Source organism: Daphnia magna, linkage group LG1 (assembly GCF_020631705.1).
Source record: "Daphnia magna isolate NIES linkage group LG1, ASM2063170v1.1, whole genome shotgun sequence".
NCBI lineage: Eukaryota > Metazoa > Arthropoda > Branchiopoda > Diplostraca > Daphniidae > Daphnia > Daphnia magna.
The window spans coordinates 18,183,488-18,208,986 of NC_059182.1; the positions used below are offsets into that span (position 1 = coordinate 18,183,488).

Here is a 25,499-nt window from a genome sequence, read left to right on the forward strand (position 1 = left end):
CTTAACTGAAGAGTTGGTACACCTCCCTTTTACACCATGGTGCAAGTCCTCCGTTTTTGTCAATTGACAACGTTGCAAATGGTTCTTGTTCAAATAAATCCTTGAATTGCTTGAATATTAACGAACGGATAGTTAAAGATTCTACCCAAAAAGTACCTTAAACGTATGTTGAGTGCGTCATAAATGATAACTTAAATTCTTTTAAAGTGATTGTTACATCGAACGTTTTAGTGCTCTTTGAAATAAAAAGTTTTTTCAAGAAGTACGCGCTGACATTACCACTCCCAGAGTCATTGTCACAATGGAGACAAACATTTCATTATCTCGACTGAAAGAGCCGGAATTTTTTCCAGAGTTTTGGAAGACAATAATGACAGGTGACATATTCATATCTTTCCTTCTTCTAAAAAAAAAAGAAAGAAACCTAATGAATTTTTGACACCATCAGAGGTAGTAGCCTTTGTTGATGTTCGAACAGGTTCAGACAACAGATCAAAAAGTATTGCAAATGAAATGGAGAGAATGGGTGCTACAGTTGTACAACATTTTTCCAAGAAAGTGACTCATGTGATATTTAAAGACGGCTCAAAACCCATCTATGATAAAGCAAAAGCTTTAGGCATCCCGATCGTGTCCTATTTATGGGTTGTTGCATGCAAAGAAAAGGGAGAAATGGTTTCCACCGAAGAACATGCAGCCATTAATTCACAAGACTATGATTCTGAGTTCTTCAAATGGAGGGTAAGGCTAAGTTTTTGTTTAGTTCAAAGCAGGTTTCTGCCAAGTGATGTTTTCTTATATGTAGAAAGTTAAATCAATGCAGCCAAAGGAACTTGATGAAGAACTACAAATGGCAGAAAAGCGTCTTGACAGAAGAAGAAAGAAATTTAGACAAAGTTTGTTGCTTTGTGGTGAAAGTAGTGAGGAGCCTCTCCTACATTTCACACCTATTGCTGAAAGAAAATCAATAATTGATACCTTGATTGAGAGTTCACCTGCTTGCCAAGAAAGGTAAGTTTTTTTTTGTGTGTAGGTTACCAAGAAAAATAAAGAAATAAAACATTTTTTCAAATGTTTTTCTGTATTGGTTTAATAGTGTAACTGTTACTTGTCGTCTACTCTATTTATAGGATTCAGCAACAACTAGCTTCCGGAAAAACGTGTGACGACGTATTCACTGTAAATGAGAAAGAAGAAGAAGATTTTGACACATTTTTTGACACTCCTCTAATGATCAAATTTATTAGCAAGTATACGTACTGCTACATTTAAAATGAAATACGGATGCATTTACACATTATTTTCTTGTTGCGAGGAACTACTATTCTCCTATGGACCCAACCCCTTCGTCTATCAGAAAAATATTAGCTAATGTCCGACAGACTTCAGCAAAAACTGCTACGACACCTAGCATGAGCAATCATCAAAGAAAAGGAGACGTTAGTTCAGGAAAAACGTCCCCTGACAAAGTGGTTCACGTAACCTTACCTGGATCTCCATTGGGCATAATAAACAAAACTACTGAAAACAGCAACAAGCGAAAGACATGCTCCAGCATGTCTTCAACAGCGAAAAGGCGCAAAGAAAACGCCGAGCATGTTGTAGAGAAACTTCCTCGGCGGAAGTTGCTTTTCCAGCCCACAAAGCTACATCTGCCGCAGGATCCCCTCGTTGCTTTAACTCCCGACGAAAGTCCAAAGAAGGAGAAGAAAAATCACCCTTGCTTTTCCCAAGTTGGAATAAATGTTAAATCCCACTTCATTCCATATTCTGCTAGCGGTAAATTGAGTCCTAGAAGTGGCACATCCCCCCGGCGTGACAGTTTAGCCGATTTCAAACGGTCAATTCCGAAAAAACGAAACGACCAAAGACTATCTAGCGCTACGCTAGTATGCACAAGCCTACATTCGGAGTAAGAATTTTTTTTTTTTATTAACTGAAATTGTAATAACGTAATAACGTTTCTCTTGTTATCGGCAGGCCTATAAAGATAGTAGAAAAAGCTATCGAACAAATGAAAAGATTCAAGTTAATAGACACAGTCGATGATACAACCACTCATGTAATATGCGGAGATTCACGTAGAACTTTAAATGTTATGCGTGGCGTTGTACGTGGTGCCAAAATCGTGACATTTAACTGGGTATGTTTCTGTATTCTGTCAATGAAACAACCGCTGAAAGAACATTCCTTCGATTTTTGTTAGATAACTGATTCGATGGCCAGCGGTAAATTTTTAAATGAAGATGACTACCAAATCGAGAGATTCTCCAATGCCGCTTCGCTGTACCGTGGGAAAAACAAGTGCCTCTTTGGGGACTATGAAGCCATTTTCGTCAGTTCAAAGTCGCCAATTCCCTCTCCAGATCTGTGCGATATGATCCAATGTGCTGGCGGAAACTTGACAAGTGTCTCGAAAAAAGCCTCCCTCATTGTTGGTCAGTTGAAACCGGAGGCTAACGTTCCTTGCGTTGCTAGCATTTGGATATTAGATTGTATTGAAAAAGGGGTGATCCTTCCCTTGACTGATTACCTCATGAAAAGGCTCTAGTTTTGTCCGTGATATAAGAAAATTCCTCGATCGTCGAAAAAGGCTGATGCATGTGAAACCAACTCAGTTCATTGTGTTTTGTGCCCAATCCCCGGCAAGCCTGAAAACAAATACAAAAAATTCCAAAATTTATCCGTCCTCATTGTTTCACAGTCAAGGTCAAATTGACCTCTCACGTGACTTGAACTCCACTCCTCTAGAGATTATCATACTTTGGGGGAGAGAGAGGCTGCCTTCGGCGTTTCTTTGTCGTCAAGGGGTTTCCTAGTCCTAGAGTGGTAGACTCAAGTGGGCGTAGTGATCAGTCTGCTCGTGCCAGAGTTGGACAACGGAGCGGTTGTCTTTGCTTGTCGACTTAACCACGTGTGTGCAAATCAGTTTTACGCGATGAAAGCCGTTCTAGTTCTCGAAAATGGAGCTTTCTTTATCGGCCAACACTTTGGTGCTCCTGTCAACACGTCTGGCGAAGTCGGTGAGTGAAATTCACGAAAGATCTTCTGGAAATTTGCAGCGTGGCACTATAAATGTTTTTATTGTTATGTCGTAATGTATAGTATTTCAAACGGGTATGGTGGGATATCCCGAGTCGCTGACGGATCCATCTTATTGTGCTCAAATCCTCGTGCCAACGTATCCATTGATTGGAAATTATGGAGTGCCCAGCAAAGAACTCGATGAGTTTCAGCTTCCAAAGTATGACCTCACTTTTATTGTTTAATTTAACGTGCCTAAACATTAAATCCAAAACGACGTTTCGTTTTCTAACTCAAAATGAGGTGGTGTTCGTAATGTAATACCCCACGCAGCGCCATCTTTGATAACTATCTTATCTTAGTGAAATTGTTTGTAAAGTTGTGTCTTGGCGGGAATTTTCTGTTAATTATGCTATTTGGTTGATATTAGATGGTTTGAATCGCGTCGAATTTGGGCAGCTGGGCTCATCGTGTCTGAGCTGTGTGAAGTACCCAGCCATTGGAGTCAGGATCAGACACTCGATAGCTGGCTAAAGAATGAAGGAATACCAGGCATTAGCGGCATTGACACTCGTCAGTTGACGCAAATGATTCGTCAAAAAGGCACCGTACTCGGAAAAATTTTACTGGGCGAAGCCATTCCAAAAGAATTGAGCGGATGGGATGACCCTAATCGTCGCAACTTGGTGGAAGAAGTTTCGATTAAGGTAGGAGGAAATCAGTTTTTATCTTTATCAAGATCATTTCAACTTTGTTTCCCCTAGACACCACAAACGTACAATCCTGAAGGCAGCCCTCGGATTTGTGCTATCGATTGCGGACTTAAATACCATCAGCTGCGATGCTTCTTATCTCGAGGAGCACGGGTTGATCTTGTCCCATGGAACCATCCGTTAAATCCCTCCGAGTACGACGGATTGTTCATCAGTAACGGTCCTGGCGATCCTTCGCAATGTGAAGAGACAATTGGCAATCTTCGCCGCTTATTGTCATCTAGCACCAAACCCATCTTCGGCATTTGTCTTGGGCACCAACTTCTGGCGCTAGCTGCACAGTTCACCACTTTCAAAATGAAGTACGGCAATCGGGGTGTCAATCAGCCATGTACACATGAAGGCACTGGCAGATGTTTTATCACTTCTCAAAATCACGGTTTCGCTGTCAAAGCGGACCAACCCTCTGATCCAGAATGGTGTCCACTATTTACCAACGCCAACGATGGTACAAATGAAGGCATCGTTCATAAAACGTTACCGTTTTTCAGGTAATATTGTGATTGTCGGTATGTTTCTGAATTTCACGCCTAAACTATTACAATTTGATAGTGTCCAGTTCCATCCCGAACATATGGCTGGACCTGAGGACTTGGAAGATTTATTCACAGTGTTTTTGGACGCTGTCAACAATTCACGAGTTGGAAACATGGTTCCTTGTGTACAAGAACGCATCCAGCAGTATCTCGCCGCTGATTGTGTGCCAGCTCCCAGGTCACTTGACGGAATTTGTAAACCCAGAAAAGTGTTACTCCTTGGATCCGGTGGTCTGTCTATTGGCCAGGCCGGTGAATTTGATTATTCCGGTTCGCAGGCCATCAAGGCCTTAAAAGAAGAAGGTATCCATTCTATCTTGATCAATCCGAACATAGCCACTGTGCAGACATCGAAAGGTATGGCCGACAAGGTCTACTTTCTGCCAATCACGCCGCATTACGTCAAGCAGGTGATACGTCAAGAGCGACCTGAAGGAATCCTTTTGACCTTTGGTGGTCAAACAGCCCTCAATTGCGGAATAGAATTAAACAAGTCCGGAGTTTTGGAAAAATATGGGGTTAAAGTACTTGGCACTCCTATTCAATCCATCATCGAGTCTGAAGATCGTAAACTATTTTCCGAAAAAGTTGCCGAAGTTGGAGAAAGGGTAGCTCCTAGTGCGGCAGCCTATTCTTTTGAAGAGGCACTTGAAGCTGCTGAAAAACTGGGCTATCCCGTACTTGCTCGGGCAGCTTATACGCTTGGTGGATTGGGCTCTGGCTTTGCCGACAATCCTGAACAACTGCGTTCTCTGGCACAATCAGCGTTCGCCCATTCCAATCAGTTGATTATCGATAAATCCTTGAAAGGATGGAAAGAAGTAGAGTACGAAGTAGTTCGCGACGCCTACAACAATTGCATCACTGTTTGTAACATGGAGAACGTCGATCCGCTTGGCATCCATACCGGAGAGTCTATTGTCGTTGCGCCCAGTCAAACATTGACCAACCGAGAATACAACATGTTACGGACAACGGCCATCAAAGTAGTCCGCCATTTGGGTGTCGTGGGTGAATGCAACATCCAATACGCTCTCAACCCCAACTCTCAAGAATACTACATCATCGAAGTTAATGCTCGTCTATCACGCAGTTCAGCCTTGGCCAGCAAAGCCACTGGCTATCCTCTTGCCTACATCGCAGCTAAATTATCCCTAGGTATCCCACTGCCTATTTTACGTAACTCGGTGACGGAGTCCACAACCGCCTGTTTCGAGCCGAGTATGGATTATTGTGTCGTCAAAATTCCGCGTTGGGATTTGAGCAAGTTTATGCGTGTCAGCGCAAAAATTGGAAGTTCCATGAAAAGCGTAGGAGAAGTCATGGCTGTCGGTCGTCGATTTGAAGAGGCATTTCAAAAAGCAATGCGGATGGTAGATGAAAATGTCTTAGGCTTCGACCCCAATCTCAACATAGTCTCGGACGTCGAGCTAGAGAGCCCAACCGACAAGCGCATGTTCGTCCTAGCTGCAGCTCTTAAACGAGGTTACACCGTGGATCGACTTTACGAGTTGACCAAGATCGATCGTTGGTTTCTTGTGAAAATGCAAAACATCATTGGTTGTTATAACAATCTCGAATCGCAAAGCGAGAAAGAATTAACCAGTGAACTCCTCCTCGAAGCCAAGCAGATGGGTTTCTCGGACAAGCAAATCGCTTCGTGTATAGGAAGCACTGAGCTGGCAATCCGGAGCAAGCGAGAAGAATACGGTAATTTTTCGGTTGAATTTTCAAACGTTTGATATTAACTAAATATTCGTTATATTCCCTAGCGATAACGCCGTTTGTCAAGCAAATCGACACAGTAGCTGCTGAGTGGCCGGCGCATACGAACTATCTGTACTTGACGTATAATGGTAGTTCCCACGACTTGACTTTCCCCGGAGGGTACACGATGGTTATCGGTAATTAGCTTATCAGTTTTACTGTCAACGAAAAATTCCAAATGATTTGATTGTAATTTAGGATCTGGCGTATACAGGATTGGTAGCTCAGTTGAATTTGATTGGTGCGCAGTTGGGTGTTTGAGAGAACTTCGCAATCTTGGACGAAAAACCGTTATGATCAATTACAATCCGGAGACAGTTAGCACAGATTATGACATGTGCGATCGACTGTATTTCGAAGAGATCACTTTTGAGGTGTCAACATAATTTAACTTTTCCCCAAATATTGTTGTTTTGTTTTTTTAAGTCTGTTTTTTTAAATAGGTCGTCATGGATATCTACACGATGGAGGCTCCTGAAGGCGTTATTCTCAGTATGGGAGGTCAATTGCCCAACAATATCGCCATGGAACTCCATCGCCAACGCGCCAAAATCCTCGGAACACTCCCGGAGAGTATTGATTGCGCCGAAAACCGTTTCAAGTTTTCGCGGATGCTCGACCGTATCGGGATCTTGCAGCCCAGATGGAAAGAATTAACAAACTTGAAACTGGCTATTGAATTCTGCGAAGATGTCGGTTTCCCTTGCCTAGTACGACCGTCGTACGTCCTGAGTGGTGCGGCCATGAATGTCGCGCACACACCGCAAGATTTAGAAACGTATTTGAGTAAAGCTAGCTCTATTTCTAAAGAGCATCCTGTTGTCATTTCCAAGTTTATCCTTGAGGCCAAGGTAAACGAACCTAACTAAACATGTCGTTCATACGTAATAACCTGTAATTTTTTATTTTTATTTAGGAAATCGATGTTGATGCTGTCGCTCAAGATGGGCAGTTGCTTTGTATGGCCGTATCGGAACATGTTGAGAATGCAGGTGTGCACTCTGGTGATGCAACTCTTGTAACTCCGCCTCAGGATCTCAACAACGAGACACTGACCAAAATTCAAAATATATGCCGCGCCATCGCGATGTCTTTGGAAGTCTCGGGTCCATTCAACATGCAACTCATCGCCAAGGTGAACAATTTGAACCATTTTTTTAATGCCTGTAATACTCTTAATTCGTTTTCTTCTTTTACATAAAATCAGGATAACGAATTGCAGGTTATAGAGTGTAATCTGAGAGTGTCGCGTTCGTTTCCTTTCGTTTCCAAAACGCTCGAGCATGATTTTATTGCCATGGCCACTCGGGTGATAGTTGGCCAGCGGGTAGATCCAGTCGATGTTTTGCGCGGGTGCGATAAAGTGGGCGTCAAAGTCCCACAATTCTCGTTCTCACGTTTGGCCGGTCCGTGTTTAATCTTGCTGAAGTTTATGTACATACCAACGCGATAACGATATCCCATGATATTTTGTTGTACAGGAGCCGATGTGATGCTCGGTGTTGAAATGGCCTCTACAGGAGAAGTGGCCTGCTTTGGAGAAAACCGGTATGAAGCTTACCTGAAAGCTTTGATGAGCACTGGCATGGCTATACCTAAAAACAGCATCCTTCTCTCCGTTGGCAGCTATAAAGTATTCCATGACATAATGAACTCCTCCCCTCATTCAAGCCCTTAAATGTTGTTGTTTCTATACAGCATAAAAATGAAATGCTTCCAAGCGTCAGGACATTGGAAAAGCTCGGCTATAAATTGTACGCAAGTCTTGGAACGGCAGATTTCTACAACGACCACGGCATTACGGTAAGTTGGACATTTCATATTTTATTCAACAGGTTTGTTATTTAGACAGACAAGATGGATCCGCTTTAAATATTGATATAGGACAGCGGAAGTGTATGAATAAGACATTTAATAACTTTACACGCGCGAGCATTTAGAAAAAGGTAGATGCAATTCGTTTGCAGTCTTGAAAAATGATGGCAATCTAAACGGTTGGGTTGCTAGTTGTGATTTAAAAATCGGTCGATTCGTCCATATCATCATCCGATTGGCTGAACGCAATTATTTTATTAAACTTTCTGTGAGTCGGTGGTGGACTGTCGAATTGGTCTGTCGGTTCCGTCTCGCTCGATCGTACACTTTCGATGACGGCCGATGTTACGTTCGCTGCTCCGTTTGATGAATGTTTTTCGATGGTCTGGCTCATTGAATGTATCATAGGTCCGTTTAAGAAATCTTGTTCGTAGCTCAAGGTAGATTTTTGTATGACGTGCCCGTTTGCTTTGTTGAAACGGAACGGTTGTTGAGTTGGCGTTAGCGGTAGAGGGGTTAATCGAATGGCACCGTTTGACAGGCTGCTGTTTCGATAAATTCCGCCACCGTTTGATAGTGGCCGACCAACAGGTGCTTCGATACCTGTTTGGAAAACGCAAGGCGATCCAGGGATATTCACTACAGGCTCCGTAAACTGGCCCTGATGGGCAGCGCTTCTAAGTTTTTCGATGATATCGAAAAAATCTTCGGCCGATTCGTCGAATCTTTCCTCTTTGAGTAGCGTTGCCAGATTGAAGGCTTGATCCAGCATTACCGTGCTCTTGTTGTAGGCGCGGATTTTGTTGCACGATGCCGACATGCGTATGAAATGCTCGCAGAAAAACTCGAGCAAAATTTTCGTCTGACTTATGTTAAATGCTGTAATGTTAACATCCGCTTTGTCGGCGGCTTCAGCTACCGGAACTTGCCGTTTTTCTCGTTCTTCAGCGTCGATCCGCGCTCGCTCTTTCCGTAGTAGATCGCGTGTTTTATCGCCCGTCGGTTGCGGAGCCTTTGTCACTGCCTCCCAAAATCCTTCGTCGCTCGATTTACCTTTACTGCCTCTCTTCTTCTTCACTCCATTTAAGCTGTTGTCGCTGTTGCTGAGATGTTTGTTTGAACCGGCAAGACCGGGATTGATGGAAACGAGAGTCAGCGGAGTGGTCACGATTTCCCATAAGCGCGTCAAATCGGGGAAAGGAAAAGTCGAATTGGAAGTTTGAAATTGTTTGGCCGCCTGCATCGTCAGTGGGACGAACTTCTCAATTAGCCGGAATAGTCGTCCTTGAGCTTTGACCAGATCTTTTGGAGCTTTGCTGCTGAATAAGTTACGCTTCCGGATGAAGTAGTGCTGCAATTTGCGTTGCTGTATGCAGTTGTACAGCGTTTGGAAGATGTTCATTATGTTCTCACCGAGCGAGGCTTCGTTCCAGTCGATGTAATTGGACTCCACCAGCCAGAGGAAGACGGTCTCCATGTGGTATTGCGACAAAACTCCGATCGGAGCTATAACGTGGTGGAATATCAAACGAGCCCATAGCAGAGCGCGAAGGTGCGGTTCGCTCAGCGAAGACAGCAGAGTGTCCTGCGCGGTTCCAAAACTAAACTGCCATTCTAGCTTCGAATTGGGTGATGTCCGTCCACGGAATTTCCCGCCTTCCGTGCTGAGATGACAGCCTTGCTTGACTATGGTGTCCACCTGAGTCGGTTGAGGCCATCGGTATTGGATATTGGTGCGCTTGTCGAGCATGGCTGTGCGTTTACGATTTTGCCATTCTCGAGCAGCGTCGGGCCATTGAGCAACGGGGATGACGGGCAAGAATTCCACTGTTGTTCGGTACTGGCAATTACTTGCCGGTTTAATCAAAGTGCAACAGATTGCTGCTTTGTAGCTGCTAGCGTCTTGTAAGCCACGGTCCAGTTTTTGACTCCAGTCGTAAAAATTTTCGGCAAATTGACCGAAGAAGGCCGTCGAAGAAAGGTACGTTTTCCTTTCGAACTGACCGCCGAGTCCCAACGGGTTGTCTGCCGAATCGACAACCCGAATTTTGACGGTTTGGAAGCAGTCGGAAGACAGTGCCGAATTACGAGGTTTTGGCACTTGACCTGTCAGTCCCAGTTTCGATCCTTCAAGTGGACGGGGAAGATCGTTAATGGATGTGTAGTCGTAATCATCGTCACTTGAGGATTCAATCGATTTGACTCCGCGTCGTTTAGTTTTCACTTTCGCCGGAAGGGTAGGTACCATAACAGCCGGTTTTTGTGCTCGTGCGCGGCCGAAGTCGTCCGATAGCGGGACGGCTGAGGCGGGTGGTCGATTATCTCTGCCTTTCATTCGGTTTTCGATGACTTTCATCAACTCCGTTCCCGTAGATGGAAATTGATCTCCGCCATCGTCGTCCGTCGACGATGATGAACTGGCATCCGGTGTTGCCATTGGCGGACGTTTTGAGATTTCTTGGCTTGCCAATATTTTCACGTGCGTCGTTCCACTGCTGCCTGATTTCACCGACGGTATACTGTCGCATTGGACGCTCGACTTTGGACTGTCGTAATCACTTGATTTGCCATAGTAACTTTCGCTATCGTTGTCCACTCTGTCGTAGGTAGTCGAGTGTGTACCGTCTGAGCTGCGGTGACCATTGGGTATGTCGACGCAACGCAACATGATCCATCCTGGTCCAAAATGTTAGTCATGCGGTCTTTTTTTTAAAATGACTTTAATATCGTTTTACCTGGCAGTTTTTCGACATCTTCCATGCAGAAACGGTAGATGGGGTCGTCGGCCGACGTGTACTCGTTGCAAACCAACGAAGAATACTGTTCTTGTGGGTAGACTTCTAGATTTCGGTGAATGATGTTGTAGCGCGTTTTGGTCACGACTTCGGGCAAGTTGGCACCCTTTGGCTGGTAACGATAGTCTCGTCCGACCACTTCGGTTAAGGCACCTTCATAATGGCAGCCTCGTCGGATGTCTCCCAATGCGCTATTGACTGCTGTCTCTTGATCCGTTTTTGTCGATCGGATGGATTCTTTATCCCTGCAAAAGAAATTGTACATTTTGTATTAGGTTATGTTTGATGGGCCTAGTCACGGTATGGTAGGTGACAAAACAGCTTTAATTATGGTTGACGTCATTTGTGAGCTATTGAACAAAAGGCTGTTATCAAGGAATGTTGACAGGATCTCACGGTGTGTTTAACACCTTTTATGCGTTAAATGCCATCGAAGATAAGTGAACATTGCCTTACAAACAGTGTTTTTATTTTATTCTAGGCTATTTTGCTTTGCAAGTCACACTAATTTTCTTACTGCAGATTGAGTTTAGCTCATCGTTAATTTTTTAAAAAATGTTTTAAGAGAACGTTGATCTTTGGCAATTTTAGCAATTCTACATTCCATGTTGTCCGGTTAAAAACGGATCTTATCTTTCTTGCGGCGCCAGTCGCAATTAGAACTAGTTGAAAGTGTTCACTTCTCGTCTGGCTATTTAGTCACACCGTTGAAACATATGGGGTTATTTGTAGTTCCAATATTGACATTTCAAATTCCCGAGAAAGATTGTTAATTACCTGTCGAAGTTGTCAAAAAACTGGATGGACAAGATAAGGTTGTTCAGCAGGAAGAGTTGGGGATTTTTTTTCAGCTGATCGCGCATTTTGTTTAAATTCTCCGTCTGAATTTCGCGCAAAATTTGGTAATATTCGTTGACCCTATGCCGCGGATCGATCCTCTTGCCGTTGTCTTGGAACGTCATAGCGACGGATGATTGGAGATTTCCCTGAGAACCCATTCGTCTTTCCACTTCAAAACCATCCGCTAGTTCCGATTGGCCTTGACAGCAATTATTACCCATCCTACACCAATCGTCGAATCGATACTTGGACAGGCTATCTTAACACTTATTTTGTTCGTTCTCCTTTTCAAATGCGATAATTTTTTTTTTTTTACTGATAATGTCACTGAGAGTTGCGCGATCGCCATGTACGGCGGTCAACTCGAAACTGTTAACAAACCGAGATCAAGTCGGTCGTTACTTTCTTGACTATCTCCCCGTTTTTATCAGCGTACGATTGGTGGCATTTTCTTTATCGAAATCCCAAAGGAAGGTGAAGTGCAGTGCAGAGGGTGTCTTATCAGCTATCATCGAAACATTGCAGACGACGTACTGTTCGGGAGCGTGAACACGGCTGGTGGTTGGTTGAATAAAGAAAGGACTTGGAACCGTCCCCGCCCTTTGATTTAATGATACTGCGAGTTTTTCGTGACGTCATACATAATCCAGCTTGACACCGGATGTAATGGAATGTTTTCAAATGTCATCGTGTCATGTCGGTTTATGGTGGTGCTGATATTAGGTCGTGATCATTATTCGTTGGACGTTGGGAGAACTGTTGATAACTTCATACATTAAAATGCATTGATTATTTTATTCTTGCTGTGTAGGTGGAATCTATTGAATGGGCTTACGATGACATTGGAGAAATTACCAGTAAGGGTCAGCTCAACAACATGGCTGACTTCTTAGCCCATAAACAACTAGATCTCGTCATTAATTTGCCAATGCGGCATGGAGGAGCCAGACGGGTGTCTTCCTTTTCCACTCACGGTAATTATTTAACCTTGTTTACTCAGTTCATGCGTAATGATCGACATGATTTACTACCGTACGGATAGCTGTGCTGACTTTAACCTTCGTAAGAAAACCACATAGAAATCTAAAATTGGCCTATGTAGTTCAAGATATGCTTATGTCTCGGCCTTATGCATCTATTTTAGTATTGTGCATACTATACTCAAAGATCGATTTTTAAAAATGTTTTACAGGTTACAGAACTCGCCGTATGGCTGTTGATTACGCAGTGCCATTAATAACGGACATCAAATGCGCCAAGCTTCTCGTGGAGGTAAACAAACGCGAATGTCGTCATTATGAAATCTCGAACATGCGTGATTGATAGGGAGGGAAGGGGGGGATTTTGAAATGTAACGATCTAAGATTCCGAACAAACGTAAGACCAGTAAGGTATCAGTTATTCTATGTAGCATTTTTTTTTTTCCAGAGACAGTTAGGCAGTAGACGAGTTTGCTCAAAATGTTAAACTCAAGGAGAACATAGAAATGCGTTTAATACTTAAAGCCCTGTGCACATAGGGAAGTAGATAAGAGCAATTTTGGAGCTACCGCGCACTTAATTCTGTTGCTTTTGCGTGTCATGGCAAATATTTCGATGAACTATTGACCTCTATTAGAAAAGACACCAGTTATTTGTAGTCAGCTGTGTTCCAAAAAAAGCGGATGAAAATAGATGCTGAACAATTTTGGAAGGCCTTCGGACCAAGTCGGGTTGGCAACAGGCCCGCACAGGGTCTATAGTTGATATGAGAAGCGCAGTGAGACTTTGTCATTGGCGACAAGAGTTGCGTTGTTTCATTTGCGTTGGATTTTTGCATTCTTTAAGTGGGATTTGTTCGTGGCGGCTTCCAATGGCGTTTAAACGTTACGTGTTCTCGTCGCTAACGTGAATCGATTTGCTCGATCATCATGTTGCTTCACGTCGTATCGGCCGCTGCACCAGCCGCAGCGACGGCTGGCCACTGGGTTTGGGAAAAAAGTAATTCAGCCGTGAACCGAGTGAGTTTTTTTTTTTTATCTATTCCAAATGATTCAGAAGCATATATGTGTTTACTGCGTTATTATCTATTCGATGGGATTTACAATGTAAGAAATAGGTCGCGCAATCTTAGGTTTTATGATCGACACGTTTGGCGTATCAACTTTTGGTTACGATCAAATGCTGATTACAAACGGGATCAAACCCAAATGTTTGATTCATTCGTGTTTTGTTTGCGATTTTTTTCTCATTTTTCCCATTATGCTGTAAAAAATAAATTGATCAACAGGCTTTGAGATTAGTGGGCAAAGCGCCAAAGCTCAAACCACACGTGGACTGCATGACATCACGTCGATTAGTTCGCATTCCGGGTTTGATCGACGTTCACGTCCATTTACGTGAACCTGGCGGCACTCACAAAGAGGACTTTTCATCTGGAACTGCAGCTGCCCTTTCTGGAGGTGTCACTATGGTTCTTGCCATGCCGAACACGCAGCCAACGATCACTGATAAGGCTGCCCTTCACCTCATCAAAGAGGCAAGTATCACATAAATGATCGCTATCTTATTTCATCAAACGTGTTTAATTATAAACTGTATTGGGATTTTACAGCTGGCTAAGAAAGGCGCCCGTTGTGATTACGGCATTTTTATGGGTGCGTCATCAACTAATTTCGAGGAAATAATAGAACTCGCACCTCACGTTGTTGGTCTTAAAATGTACCTCAATGAAACATTTACTACTCTGAAACTAGACGGGATTCAGCAATGGCTTAAAGTACGTATGCTCATCTTTTTTCTTTTTCACTGCAATTCACGAGGTCCTGCAAATTCCTGTTCGCTAATTCTATCGTTCAATTTCATTTATTAGCATTTCGAGCACTGGCCAAAGGGAGTGCCCATTTGTGTTCACGCTGAGGGAAGGACGACCGCAGCCATTATTTTGCTTGCATCTCTCAATAACCGTTCGGTCCATGTTTGTCATGTGGCTACTCGTGATGAAATTGAAATCATCAAAGCTGCAAAGAAAAAGGTATGTCTTACAAATAGTTGATGTTTGATTAACAAGGAAAATGATTCCTTGCTTTTCATTAAATAGTAAACGTTTATCTTGTCATTACTATCTAGTTGTGAAAGGGAAACTTTGCTCGACGGCTATCATTACGTCTGTGGTAGTCACTTTTATTATTAGACATATTTTTCTTTTCTCCGCAGGGTTTACCTGTTACCTGCGAGGTCTGTCCGCACCACTTGTTTCTGACTGCCAATGATATGTCCACCTTCGGCAGCAAGGGCGAAGTCAGGCCACGGTTGGCCAGTCCCGAGGATCAACAAGCACTTTGGGAAAATTTGGACTTTATCGATTGTTTCGCCACCGATCACGGTATTACAAACGAATAGGGCTTTGTCACCTTTCGTAATTTTTCTGTGCAGTTTCGTCTCGACAACAGCTCAACGACTTTTTTTTTCTTGTCTTTGGGGAGAGAAAAAAAACCGTTTTTTTTTTTTTCGGTTTTCTTTCATCAATTGACAGATCCCAAATGTGTCAAGCTCTTGATAACAGGTGTCTTGCTCGTTGACGAAAATATCGGTAAACATGTGATAAAATCGAAAATGTCTAGGTTGAATTATAAACTTTTATTGGGAGGGGGGTGGGGGATCGCCGGATCAAATAGAGAAAGTGGAATGAAGCATAACAAGTAATTTTGCAATACTTTCGTTTGTTTCTCAAGCCCCACACACTTTGGAGGAAAAAATGAGCGATAATAGCCCACCTGGATATCCGGGTTTGGAAACTATGCTGCCCTTATTGCTTACGGCCGTGAATAAAGGACAATTAACCCTTCAGGTATATTAACTTAGAATTCTATGCTAGTCATTCTCAGTAATCTATTTAAATCTCAATTTGAATATAGGACGTCGTCAACAAGTGCCATCACAATCCGAAGCGCATTTTCAAATTGCCTGACCAATCCAACACTTATGTTGAAATTGATTTAGAAGAAGATTGGGTCCTACCAGCTGCAAATGTCTTTTCAAAAGCCAAATGGTCACCCTTTGCTGGGCGGAAAGTGAAAGGCGTCGTCAAGCGCGTAGTGCTTCATGGGGAAGTTGTCTACATTGATGGATCTGTACGACTGTCATTTTATTTGTATGTTATTCAACAAGATCCTAACGTGTCTTTTTTTTTTTTTTCAGATTATTGCTCAACCAGGGTTCGGACAGGACGTTCGCGAACCAGTGGATCAATCTAATTTCTCGATTCCACACATGGAATTTTCCGATTTGGGTGATCCTAGAGTGACACGCTCTGGAGCTTACACCGGTTCTAGTAGCCAAACGACTGGCGCAGGTGAAGATGACGTCCACTTTCATCGACACACGAGCGAGACTCGTGAACTGTATGGGCAGATGTTCAGCGAACTAGGAATCCCTAAGATACGATCGCTGTCGGTCGGGCCAACTTTACCGACACTCCGGGTCTCACACCCACAGCAACACCTAAACGATTCATCTCCAGTTGGCAGGCCTGTGAGCCCAGCTTCCCGGGCATACGACAGCTCCATCTTGTCGCCACCGCAGGTGAAGGGCATTTCGGCCCGTCCGGTTTCTCCTTCCGCACCTCAACCCACATCGTCAAGCTTTTCCGGGTCGGCTGCATTACCTCACCACGGGCTACAAGGCCAGTGCATCTTAACAGTGGACATGTTTTCCAAAGAGCAACTCAATGCGATTTTTAATCTGGCCCAGACATTCCGGCTTTGCGTCCAGAAGGAGCGCTCACTCGACCATATCCTCAAGGTTAAACCTTTTTGAAAGGCATAAATGTAGGGGTGGCTTTAAAACGTTCAAGGTCTTATAGGGCAAGATTATGGCTTCAATTTTCTACGAGGTCAGCACTCGCACCAGCTGTAGCTTTTCCGCCGCGATGCAACGGTTGGGTGGCCGTGTAATTTATATGGATGAAAGCAGTTCGTCAGCCAAGAAAGGCGAAACGCTTGAAGGTGTGAATCCATTTTAAGTTTCGCTCAATGTGTTGTGTTGATTTCGATTCGTTTGGGTTAGACTCAATTACGGTGATGGCCAGTTACAGCGACGTAGTAGTTTTGCGCCATCCGGAGCCGGGCGCAGTAGGGGTAGGTTGAAGTTGTTTACAAATTGAAATTAGATAGTAAAGTAAATATTTTTAATTTTACATTCGTTTAGCGAGCAGCCGGTCGTTCAAGTCGCCCATTGATTAACGCTGGCGATGGAACCGGAGAACATCCAACTCAGGCCCTCCTGGATGTATTCACCATCCGTGAGGAGATTGGCACCGTCAATGGGCTGACCATCACGATGGTGGGCGACCTAAAACACGGACGGACCGTGCACTCGCTGGCTAGGTGACTCGAATGCATCTGAAATTTATTTTCTCCCTTTCATCCAAATGTTTGTTTGTCCCAGGTTGCTTACTTTGTACAACGTTCATTTGCGTTACGTTTCCCCGGCCAATCTGGGAATGCCAAATGAAGTTATGGACTATATCGGATCAAGAGGAATACCTCAGGTTCGATTCTTCTTCAAATTTTCACTAGTCATACCCTCATCGATAAACGATTCGTTATTCGTTTGCAGACCAATTTCAGTTCGCTAGAGGATGCTTTGCCGGAGACGGATGTTCTGTACATGACACGTATTCAGCGCGAACGCTTTGCTACACAACAAGAATACGACAAGGTTCAACTGCCAAATTTAGTTCATTTTGGGATTTATTGCTTATCTTATGTTTTGTTGAATTTTTTACATTTTTGTCTAGGCTTGTGGCCACTTCGTCGTTACTCCGCATTTGATGCGATTGGCCAAACGCCGTATGGTAGTCATGCATCCGCTACCTAGAGTTTTTGAGATTTCACCCGATTTTGATAGCGATCCTCGTGCTGCATATTTCCGTCAAGCTGAGGCCGGCATGTATGTTCGAATGGCCATTCTTGCAATGGTACTCGGAAAATGTTGAAATTGTTCCAAGTCGAATATCAAAATTTGGACGGATATTATTTGTTGGGCCAAAGTTTAAAAAAAATTCAATCTCACAACTGCTGTCCTAGTCTATCTTTTTTTGTGGCACAAATGAGCTACTGGTTATTGCACGTTCTTTACTTTTATTTAAATATTTGATTTTTCCGTTTTATATCGAAGTTAACAACTCAGTTTCACTCACACAATGTGAGTTCAGGAATCACCATATTTTCATAGTCCGTTGAGAAGAAAACAGACTTTGTTTCGAAGTTAATGTACCAACAGATGGCGTGAGGATGCTTAGGGCCATCTTAAACTGTTGTCCTTCCAGCAGGAGGGAGAAAAGGGAATCTAAAAAATGCCTTGTGGATTAGACTCACATAAGGTCGATAGAAATTTCCAATTGACGACCAAATAATAGCAAGCATTTGATTATTGCTGCCTTATATTTATTATTTTACTATTATATTTAAAAATTCAGACAAGATCTTGACACCAATTCCGGTAAAATTAGTATTATTATATTACTAAACCGCATAAATTACGTTAAACCATTTACACGAGTACGACGGGCGGTACTAAACCTTCAGGTGCTTAAAACCAGAGACTGTATCCGTATTCCGTACTGACAATGTCGAATCGATTACATTAACGCCTTCATGCTTCAGTATTCCTAAGTCTATAAATATAAACCTCAGGGATAAATCGTGTTTCTCTGAAATTGTACCATAGTAATGAGAAATTAAAAGTAATTGCTGGTAAAATCATGACCTTTTATGTAATTAATTTATACAGATAATTAGACTTTTTTTTTTCTTTCCAGAATCAGGTCGTTAGGCGCCATTTATTTCCAAAAATATAATTCCTCCGAGTTTCCTTATTGTCATCGTTATGGCACCGTCGCAATATTCGTTTTATTTTTGCTTTTCAAAATTTTGTCACTCTCGTTGTGTCAACAGAATTTCATTTTGTTAATTATAAAATTAATTTTTCCTTTAAGAAGTTTGAGTCGTGAAAAAATCAAGCATTTAGAAACACTTAAGTGAAATCACCTGGTTGAACGTCCAAGTGGCTGCTCTTTCTCAAGTGCCCGATTGAAACATCGTAACTAATATGACTCTAGATGATGAAAATAATTCCGTTCAGCGTTTCGTGTTAAAGTGCAATGTCTCAGCATGTTACCAGGAGCTTTCCAACAAGATTGATCAACCTTGGATAACTGTTTGTGGGCACATTTTCTGTGCTTCCTGTGGTTTGGCTGAACTAGGAAAACTTCCAGCCATTTGTCCCATTTGTTGTCATCAATTGACAAGCCCATTTGATATCATCCAGTCTGAACTAAATCCTCCGAGTCACTTTGTTGAGGTAAAGTTTAGCCCAATTTTGGTAATTGCATCATTTTATCCAATTGAGAGAAATGGATCTACAGCTAATACATTGGAAGGTAGCAAATGCTTTCCAAACTACAAGTAACTTTTTACACAGATGGTTTTAATGGGACTGAATCCAAATGACTGCCTTGAAGCAGCAAGAAGAGGAATATCATTTTGGCAAAGCCAATCTGTCTTGCAGCTGAACAGCTCGGAAAATAACGTTCAAAATACCCGTTCACAGATCGTGGAAATGCAGAGTCACTACGAGGACAAAGTTGCAACGATGAATCGCGAGATTTTCACCCTGAGAGAGGAATGCCAACGTGAGTTAAGGCGTTAAAGTTTTCACGTAATGCAAATATATAAACAGAAAAAAAAATCTCAGCTTGGTCAGTCAACTATTTTCTGTCTGAAAACAGTAGACTTTATATTGTGTTAAGTTTTACGCATTGTATTGCAGTGTCATCCGAAAGAGCTAGACTCTACATAAAACATTAAGTTATATAATTTCATTGGCAACTGCGTATTTCCAACCATGACCCGTGACGATTAGGGGCTTTAGTGTCATTCTTGGAACAAGTCCTTGTTGCATAAAAACTAAGTTAAACAGCCAGTCTCCAACAGCGATTAGTTCCAGAAATTTCTCTGCTGATACATTTAAACAAATATAGAATTTCCATTTCAAACTTATCTTGAGTTATTTTGATCTTTTTTTTTTTCAGGTCTGAAAGAGGAAAATTCTAAATCGCAGCATCACAAGACACCAGTTTCAGCGGATCGAAGTAATTTGAATACCCAAGAGCAACAGGTATCTAGAAATTGTAGAAAGTATGATTGACATGATTACTCAATGACGAATATTCTAGAAGGCGGTAGCCGCCACCAAAGTCAGCACGAACGCTACCGGAACTGTTAAAAAACAATTGTACCCGCGGCCGTCAATCCCGCTCCAGCACATACGACCAACATCTTCACGCAATGACAGCCTACCGCAAAGACAGTTCCTTGGCAAATTCTAGAACTACGTAAGTGTAACTTCCTTGTTTATTCGTGATGAAGAAAATAATTCTTGGTTTCGTTCTTCGATTTAAGTGGGCTTAGTAATTTATTCCGATTAAGGCGTTGCGTGAATGTACGTTTCGCAGATTCGGCTGTAGGCCACGGCCGAATCGGGTTTTTTTTTTTTAAATAGCAAATTTCCCGGTACCAAAGAGAACGCAAAAGGAAAAAGAAAACAAATGCCCTTCACATAACCTTCCTTTATCCGGTCAAAAGCGGTTTGAGTCTTTTCATCTTCCTCACGCCGGTGCTTTGTTACGTTACAGTCAATATCTAGTTGTTTTTTGTATGTCTCGATCAACACCGAGATAAACAAATTGTTACGTGGCCAGCTTTTATAACGTATTTCAAACAGTACCAATCGATCCTTAGGTGAGTCTGCCCGGCACCGGTTGAAGGTCGATACATGACTACGCTGATAAGAACTTTAGGTTTCACAATTGATTTCAAAAACAAAGATTATCTTTTCCTGACTATTGTAGTATTGTTACAGAAAACAAAATCGAAAAATTTATGGTAATTTGACGTTCAATCACTGACTCATATGCCGGAAATTACAATAACTTGTTGGGAATAGGGAAAGTGGTTACCAGGCAAATTTTTATCAATAATACTGAAAATGCCGAGTTTATGTCAACAGAGCGGATCCTCAAATATGTCTCTTTTTAAAAGAAAAGCCGCAACCAGCGGAAAAGAAACTACGTCGTAGTTAGTTTCGGAAAATCATTACATTTATATCGGGTTCCATTCGGGAAATCCTGTTTTTTCTAGTTTCGCCTTTTTTTTTTTTTTTTGTAGATTATCGAAAGGAACAAAACAACTAAATTTAAAGGAATGGTTTCGTCCTTGCCTACGTGTTAGAAAAAAGACCCAAACAAAAATCCTACGTGCCGATATAAAGTGAAAACAACCCAAAAATCGTCCTTCCCCCCATATTTAGAAGTCACGTGAAATTTTTAATCAGGAAGTCTTTGTTCCCCCTACTTTCTTATGATGCAGAAGCAACCGGTTCGGCTTCATGCGTGCTGAAACTTGTTTACTCTCTTCGGCAATTGTAAAAGTAATTTCATATAGTAAAAAAACAAAAAAAAACAAAACAGATATAATTCGAAATGTTTATTAAAGTGTAAGGTGAAATAAATCCCCGGTACAAATCTCTAGTTCCCAATTGCATAGTAATTGAGGATCAGCGATTTACGACGACAATCAAAGCCTTATATAAAAAATGTTGGCATAGTCAACACCTGAAGACGGTTCTTCTCCGGCATCAATTGCTGGGGATAATACATACACATAGTGAATGGCTTTATAGGGAAATTTTTCTAGATAAATGGGACGATTTATAAAATAGTAATTCCTACGCGATAATGACATCTGATATTCCCAGGGGAAAAAAATAAACGACAGTCAGACAATTAATGTAAAACGACATCGTTCCCTAATAGATAAAGATTCCCACTTCTTTTCTTCTGAATTCATATAACTGCGATAACGATGCGAATTTGTGCAAGCTTTAGAGATACCCAAGACTGACTACTCTCTGCTCAACCGACAACGGTGGGCGGTAGTTGTTTAGGATTCTGTGTTCACCGCTGGGCTGAGTACAACCACCTTTTTTCATCGACATCATCTCGCGGAAAGATTCGAGCTAAAAACAAGAAAAGAGATCCATTAGCTTTTCTGTTTCCATGAGTTTTATAGAAGCCAAAATTTTACCTGCTCGTGCGACACTTCAATGGGATCAACAAATACAATCCAAATGACACACTCGTTGCAAGGCGGAGTGGTCAGTGATCCCAGGTATGTGTAATAAGCACCTTTCTCTGCAAAAAGGAACAAACCATTCATCAACTGGCACAACAACGAAGATATTTACAATAACTATACCCGGAAGAAGCTTATTTGGATCCAAAGTGTTCTTAAAGGGTACACATTCTTCCTTGTGCTTGATGTCGCATGTAAGTTCACAAAGTTTATTCAGCTCTGGGTTCTCTTTTCCTACCTAAATTGCAAAAAGTAGATATTTAATCAACAGCTCAAAACTTCTGTGCAACAAGTTAAAATACTTTAAGAAAAACGCCCAATACTGCCAGCCCGTCTCCGTATTTGAGGGCTTCGTTGAAGCTTCCGTATTTGGTGTTCCAATTGACAAAGTGAATTTCAGCTCCATACGATTGGCCATTAACAAGATGTTCCGATCCAACGTGGTCATTCTCTCCCCAATGGCAATGGTACTGTGCGAGTTGATACTCGTGCGACAATGGACCTCCAGACAAAGTGGCTCCTTCAGAAGGCACGTTAGCCTTCCAACAATATCCTGTATTGTGCAATTCAATTGTTTCCTTCGGGTAAGTCCACGTAAGTCGCTTAATGTTCAAACGCGGATCCAAACGAACTTCGTCAGTATGAATATCAATCTAGAAATACCAGTGAGTTAATCGTCTATTAAAATATGACTTAAAACAATGTTTCTTACGGGTGATTGACGATGGCCGGGAGCGTGAAGAAAGTGCTTGGCCGTATACGAGTGTGGACCTAACGGGGACAATAAAGAACATGTAAAACACAATGAGTCACTGACTAGGTCGTCATGCATAATCAACGTCCGTTTCTTTTCGCAAATTTCTTTTTCGATAAGAATAAAGGCGTAGTCTTCAAGTATAGTACAATACTATCATGTATCATCACTCAAGGGCAAAAGGGGGTTGACAACCCCACTAGAAAAAAAGGAGAAAGTCGAAAACTGCTTTAAGGCAAACCCCAAAAATATGGTTTTACGCTTTTTACGTTAAGAGAAAGTTTTGTGTACGACGAGTCCATTGAACTCGAGATAAACCACGTGCACTACATTGTTACTCACGACATGAAATGGTTACAGGCCGTTGGCCCACCTCCTTTTACACAACTGTAAATACAACAATTCATAAATCTCAGGTTAAGAATGGAGTCACTTACCACATCCACAAAACTTCTGAACCGACTGAGATAAAAGCTCAATAGATTCCGGAACACAGATGCACCTGCAAAGATGTCACAATGTGATATTAAAAAATATCCACTATCAACATCAACCACATCAACTTACCAGTCGCCGACCGTCCAGACCATTTAATAAACTTTTAAAAATTAAAACACAAGAAAAAGTAGAAGAATAGCTTCGTATGTTTACGCTTTGCACGCTGCTTTGTAACTAAGCTTGTCAAACGTCCCCCCACAACTTTATAGTCTCTACTGTTCGTTTGGAAAGCCTCAAGGGGAGCAGGGGGGAGGGGAGAGAAAAAATGCTTATCGTTGATTGGCTACTGTCGAAAGCACATGGCTGACTTCAAAGCACATGCTAGCTAGGCACATGGCAACAGTGGGAGAAACGTACACACAGGAAACACACAGCTGTTTCGAAATACCTTTTGTCAGTCGAAGGGCGGTATTTCCAGAGATGGAAAACAACTACTGTAGAGAAGCTTGAAAGAGAGAGGTGTTCCGTACCAAGATGTCGGATGGTACCAGGCACGAAGAATATAGTAAGGTCTTTGATTTTTATTTTTCAAGAAAAAACCCCAATGAACTCCTCCCAGGCACGTAATTCCCCACCTGAAGCATTTTGACTCTGATTACTTTGGCAAATGCTCAAGTCTGGAGGGCAATCACAGGCACCGTGTCGTACGAAACAACCACACACATATGCAGAGGCTTTTTAAAAGTTTACAATCTCGTCGATTATTTCTTTTTCTCGTATGGACTGTTTACGTTGACCTACTCACGTCCATAATATTAAGTGATAACCCGAGTTACATTGTTTTGCGGGTAACTATTTTTGCACTTTTTGACGAAATGTTTAATTCCGGTATGTAAAGACAGAAGGACAGCAGAAAAGATAAGGTTTCGCTATGCAAATGGCGGAAGGAGAAGAGGCGAAAAAATAATAGTTCAAGGATGTTCTTGAATCGTAGATAGATCTTGGAAATGTAGCGTGATCGGAGTTTGTACCCATACTGTTATTCATGTTCGTACCCAAAGTTCAATCGATTAGACGTTTTATCAACCAATTGGCTTGATAACCATGTCACATGACAATTTTTGTAAACTAACAAATATTTGGCACCTTACGAGTTTATCTCAACGAAAGTTGCACCACCCGCCATTGTTGCACGCCGGATGTTACTTTAAATTTTATTTATCAGTTGAACAAATTTGAAACTTAATTAAATATTATCAAGTAACATCAAGTCAGAAGAAATTGAATGGGATAAATGTAATGTCGTGCATGTAATTAGTTTACACTGCTTTAAAGGCAATCAATCCAGTTCTGCCTAAAGGCAAAAATTTTAAAGTTCTGCGAATGCACGTGTAATCACTGTGGCACTACAAGGTCAATAGTTAAACTGTATTTAATTGCGAAATGTACTTAACTTTAACCTGAAAGTTAATTCCATGTACTTTTAATCTTTCTCTACCTCTTGTTTGTCAAGGCGGTTGAAGTTGAGAAAACTCTTTATTTCGAAGCCCGGGAAACGGTCGATTTAAAGGGATGCCGAAAGATGTCAAAGCACATGAGACAAATTAAAAACGCCATTCTTCACTCATCCTATTATTCTCATTCTAAGTTATTTTTCCGTTTCAGCTAAAAATGATCCATTTTGTAACGCGAAGAAAACAAAATAACTGCGTAGTGTGATTCGCTACATCCGGTGCTTTAATTGTATTAACGGAGAAGTTGAATCATCCGGTGGTGCGGATATTACTGGAACGCGGACATGGTTATGCATATATCAACCTGCATAAAATATTTAACGTAGTATTTGTGTTTGTTTTCCCCCGCGAACGTCAACGGATGCCTGCTGATCTCATCTAGAAGGAAAACAACAACCAGTGTACATTTTTTTGGTGGAAACCGGAGATTCATCATCAGACAAAATCCCATTCGCCATGAAAATATCTGTAAAAACAAGTCGTGCGGGAGCAACTATCAAGTTAAGGTCTTTCCCACCCCTCTCAAATGTAAAATTGGGACACGAGCAAAGCCACACTCCCCTGCCCTCGCATCATACACGAGTTTCGGAAAGTTCTAGAACTCTGGACCCAGCAGGCGCGGTAAATTGCCCGGAGGGGGTCCAAGCGCATACCAACGTGAATCAGTCTGCAAGCAACGGCAGAGTGAACGCGGCTAAAACGCCATTGAAGACCCTACCCCGTCTCCCTCCGCCACAGTGTAGTCCCTAAAAAGGGGGGGGGGGGGACAGGTTTTTAGTTAATGCAACATCGCAATATTAAATAGCCTTAGGGCTTCTCATTGTTGAGTCATCTATCTACCTATGAATCGCATTGAGCCAATGTTTTTATTTCCCGCTGCTACGCTCTGAATTGTTTTAGGACAAACCGCAAATACTACCTCGATTAAATTAAGCCACTGATCGTTGCAACACTTTTGCCGCTCTTTCGATACTATTATGTCATAATAACTCAGCAATTCTTCCTATAGCAGGCGAATTCGAACCCCAAATTAGGTAAAAAGATAGCAACCACAGCAACTGAGAAGATA

The 25,499-nt window shown here is 42.1% G+C and overlaps 5 protein-coding genes and 1 long non-coding RNA gene across 9 annotated transcripts; 3 read left to right on the forward strand and 3 right to left on the reverse strand.

Annotated features, from left to right (window-relative positions):
- The first annotated feature begins 39 nt into the window (after positions 1-39).
- On the forward strand, positions 40-2,683 carry LOC116934890 (microcephalin). The gene is made up of 8 exons (XM_045168181.1): positions 40-163; positions 232-377; positions 449-741; positions 806-1,011; positions 1,131-1,250; positions 1,316-1,912; positions 1,981-2,143; positions 2,207-2,683. Exons 2-8 carry the CDS (start codon positions 302-304, stop codon positions 2,549-2,551), a joined length of 1,800 nt encoding a protein of 599 aa, XP_045024116.1. The 5' UTR covers positions 40-163; positions 232-301; the 3' UTR covers positions 2,552-2,683.
- Positions 2,045-2,906, reverse strand: LOC116936440. The gene is made up of 2 exons (XR_004401721.2): positions 2,764-2,906; positions 2,045-2,651 (listed from the first exon to the last, which is right to left on the reverse strand). It is a non-coding gene; the product is annotated as an uncharacterized LOC116936440 (long non-coding RNA).
- Positions 2,837-17,605, forward strand: LOC116934362 (CAD protein). Its single transcript, XM_032941935.2, has 27 exons — positions 2,837-3,023; positions 3,106-3,244; positions 3,455-3,731; positions 3,789-4,288; positions 4,350-6,043; positions 6,106-6,237; positions 6,299-6,474; positions 6,544-6,951; positions 7,017-7,235; positions 7,308-7,506; positions 7,582-7,733; positions 7,799-7,903; positions 12,362-12,524; positions 12,743-12,822; positions 13,819-14,067; positions 14,143-14,307; positions 14,401-14,562; positions 14,745-14,913; positions 15,263-15,378; positions 15,446-15,661; positions 15,729-16,331; positions 16,393-16,534; positions 16,596-16,666; positions 16,737-16,915; positions 16,977-17,079; positions 17,148-17,249; positions 17,329-17,605. The coding sequence occupies exons 1-27, from the start codon at positions 2,939-2,941 to the stop codon at positions 17,524-17,526; spliced, it is 6,804 nt and encodes a 2,267-aa protein (XP_032797826.2). The 5' UTR covers positions 2,837-2,938; the 3' UTR covers positions 17,527-17,605.
- LOC116934458 lies at positions 7,905-11,946 on the reverse strand. The gene is made up of 3 exons (XM_032942007.2): positions 11,488-11,946; positions 10,651-10,955; positions 7,905-10,591 (listed from the first exon to the last, which is right to left on the reverse strand). Exons 1-3 carry the CDS (start codon positions 11,769-11,771, stop codon positions 8,115-8,117), a joined length of 3,066 nt encoding a protein of 1,021 aa, XP_032797898.2. The 5' UTR covers positions 11,772-11,946; the 3' UTR covers positions 7,905-8,114.
- An 821-nt stretch (positions 17,606-18,426) lies between the features above and the next one.
- Positions 18,427-21,299, forward strand: LOC116935712 (E3 ubiquitin-protein ligase CCNB1IP1). 4 transcript variants are annotated; one of them, XM_032943120.2, is made up of 5 exons: positions 18,427-18,893; positions 19,014-19,224; positions 19,624-19,709; positions 19,771-19,926; positions 19,994-20,287. In XM_032943120.2, exons 1-4 carry the CDS (start codon positions 18,642-18,644, stop codon positions 19,918-19,920), a joined length of 699 nt encoding a protein of 232 aa, XP_032799011.2. In that variant the 5' UTR covers positions 18,427-18,641; the 3' UTR covers positions 19,921-19,926; positions 19,994-20,287. The 4 variants fall into 4 exon arrangements, with proteins under 4 accessions (XP_032799011.2, XP_032798927.2, XP_032798968.2 ...); XM_032943036.2 differs by lacking the exon at positions 19,994-20,287 and adding an exon at positions 20,759-21,299 and having other exon boundaries at positions 18,430-18,893; positions 19,768-19,926; XM_032943077.2 differs by lacking the exon at positions 19,994-20,287 and adding an exon at positions 20,333-20,614 and having other exon boundaries at positions 18,430-18,893; positions 19,768-19,926.
- Positions 21,062-23,205, reverse strand: LOC116935627 (carbonic anhydrase 1). Its single transcript, XM_032942930.2, has 7 exons — positions 23,046-23,205; positions 22,916-22,980; positions 22,437-22,495; positions 22,027-22,377; positions 21,848-21,962; positions 21,677-21,783; positions 21,062-21,608 (listed from the first exon to the last, which is right to left on the reverse strand). The coding sequence occupies exons 1-7, from the start codon at positions 23,066-23,068 to the stop codon at positions 21,474-21,476; spliced, it is 855 nt and encodes a 284-aa protein (XP_032798821.1). The 5' UTR covers positions 23,069-23,205; the 3' UTR covers positions 21,062-21,473.
- Between the last annotated feature and the right edge of the window lie 2,294 nt (positions 23,206-25,499).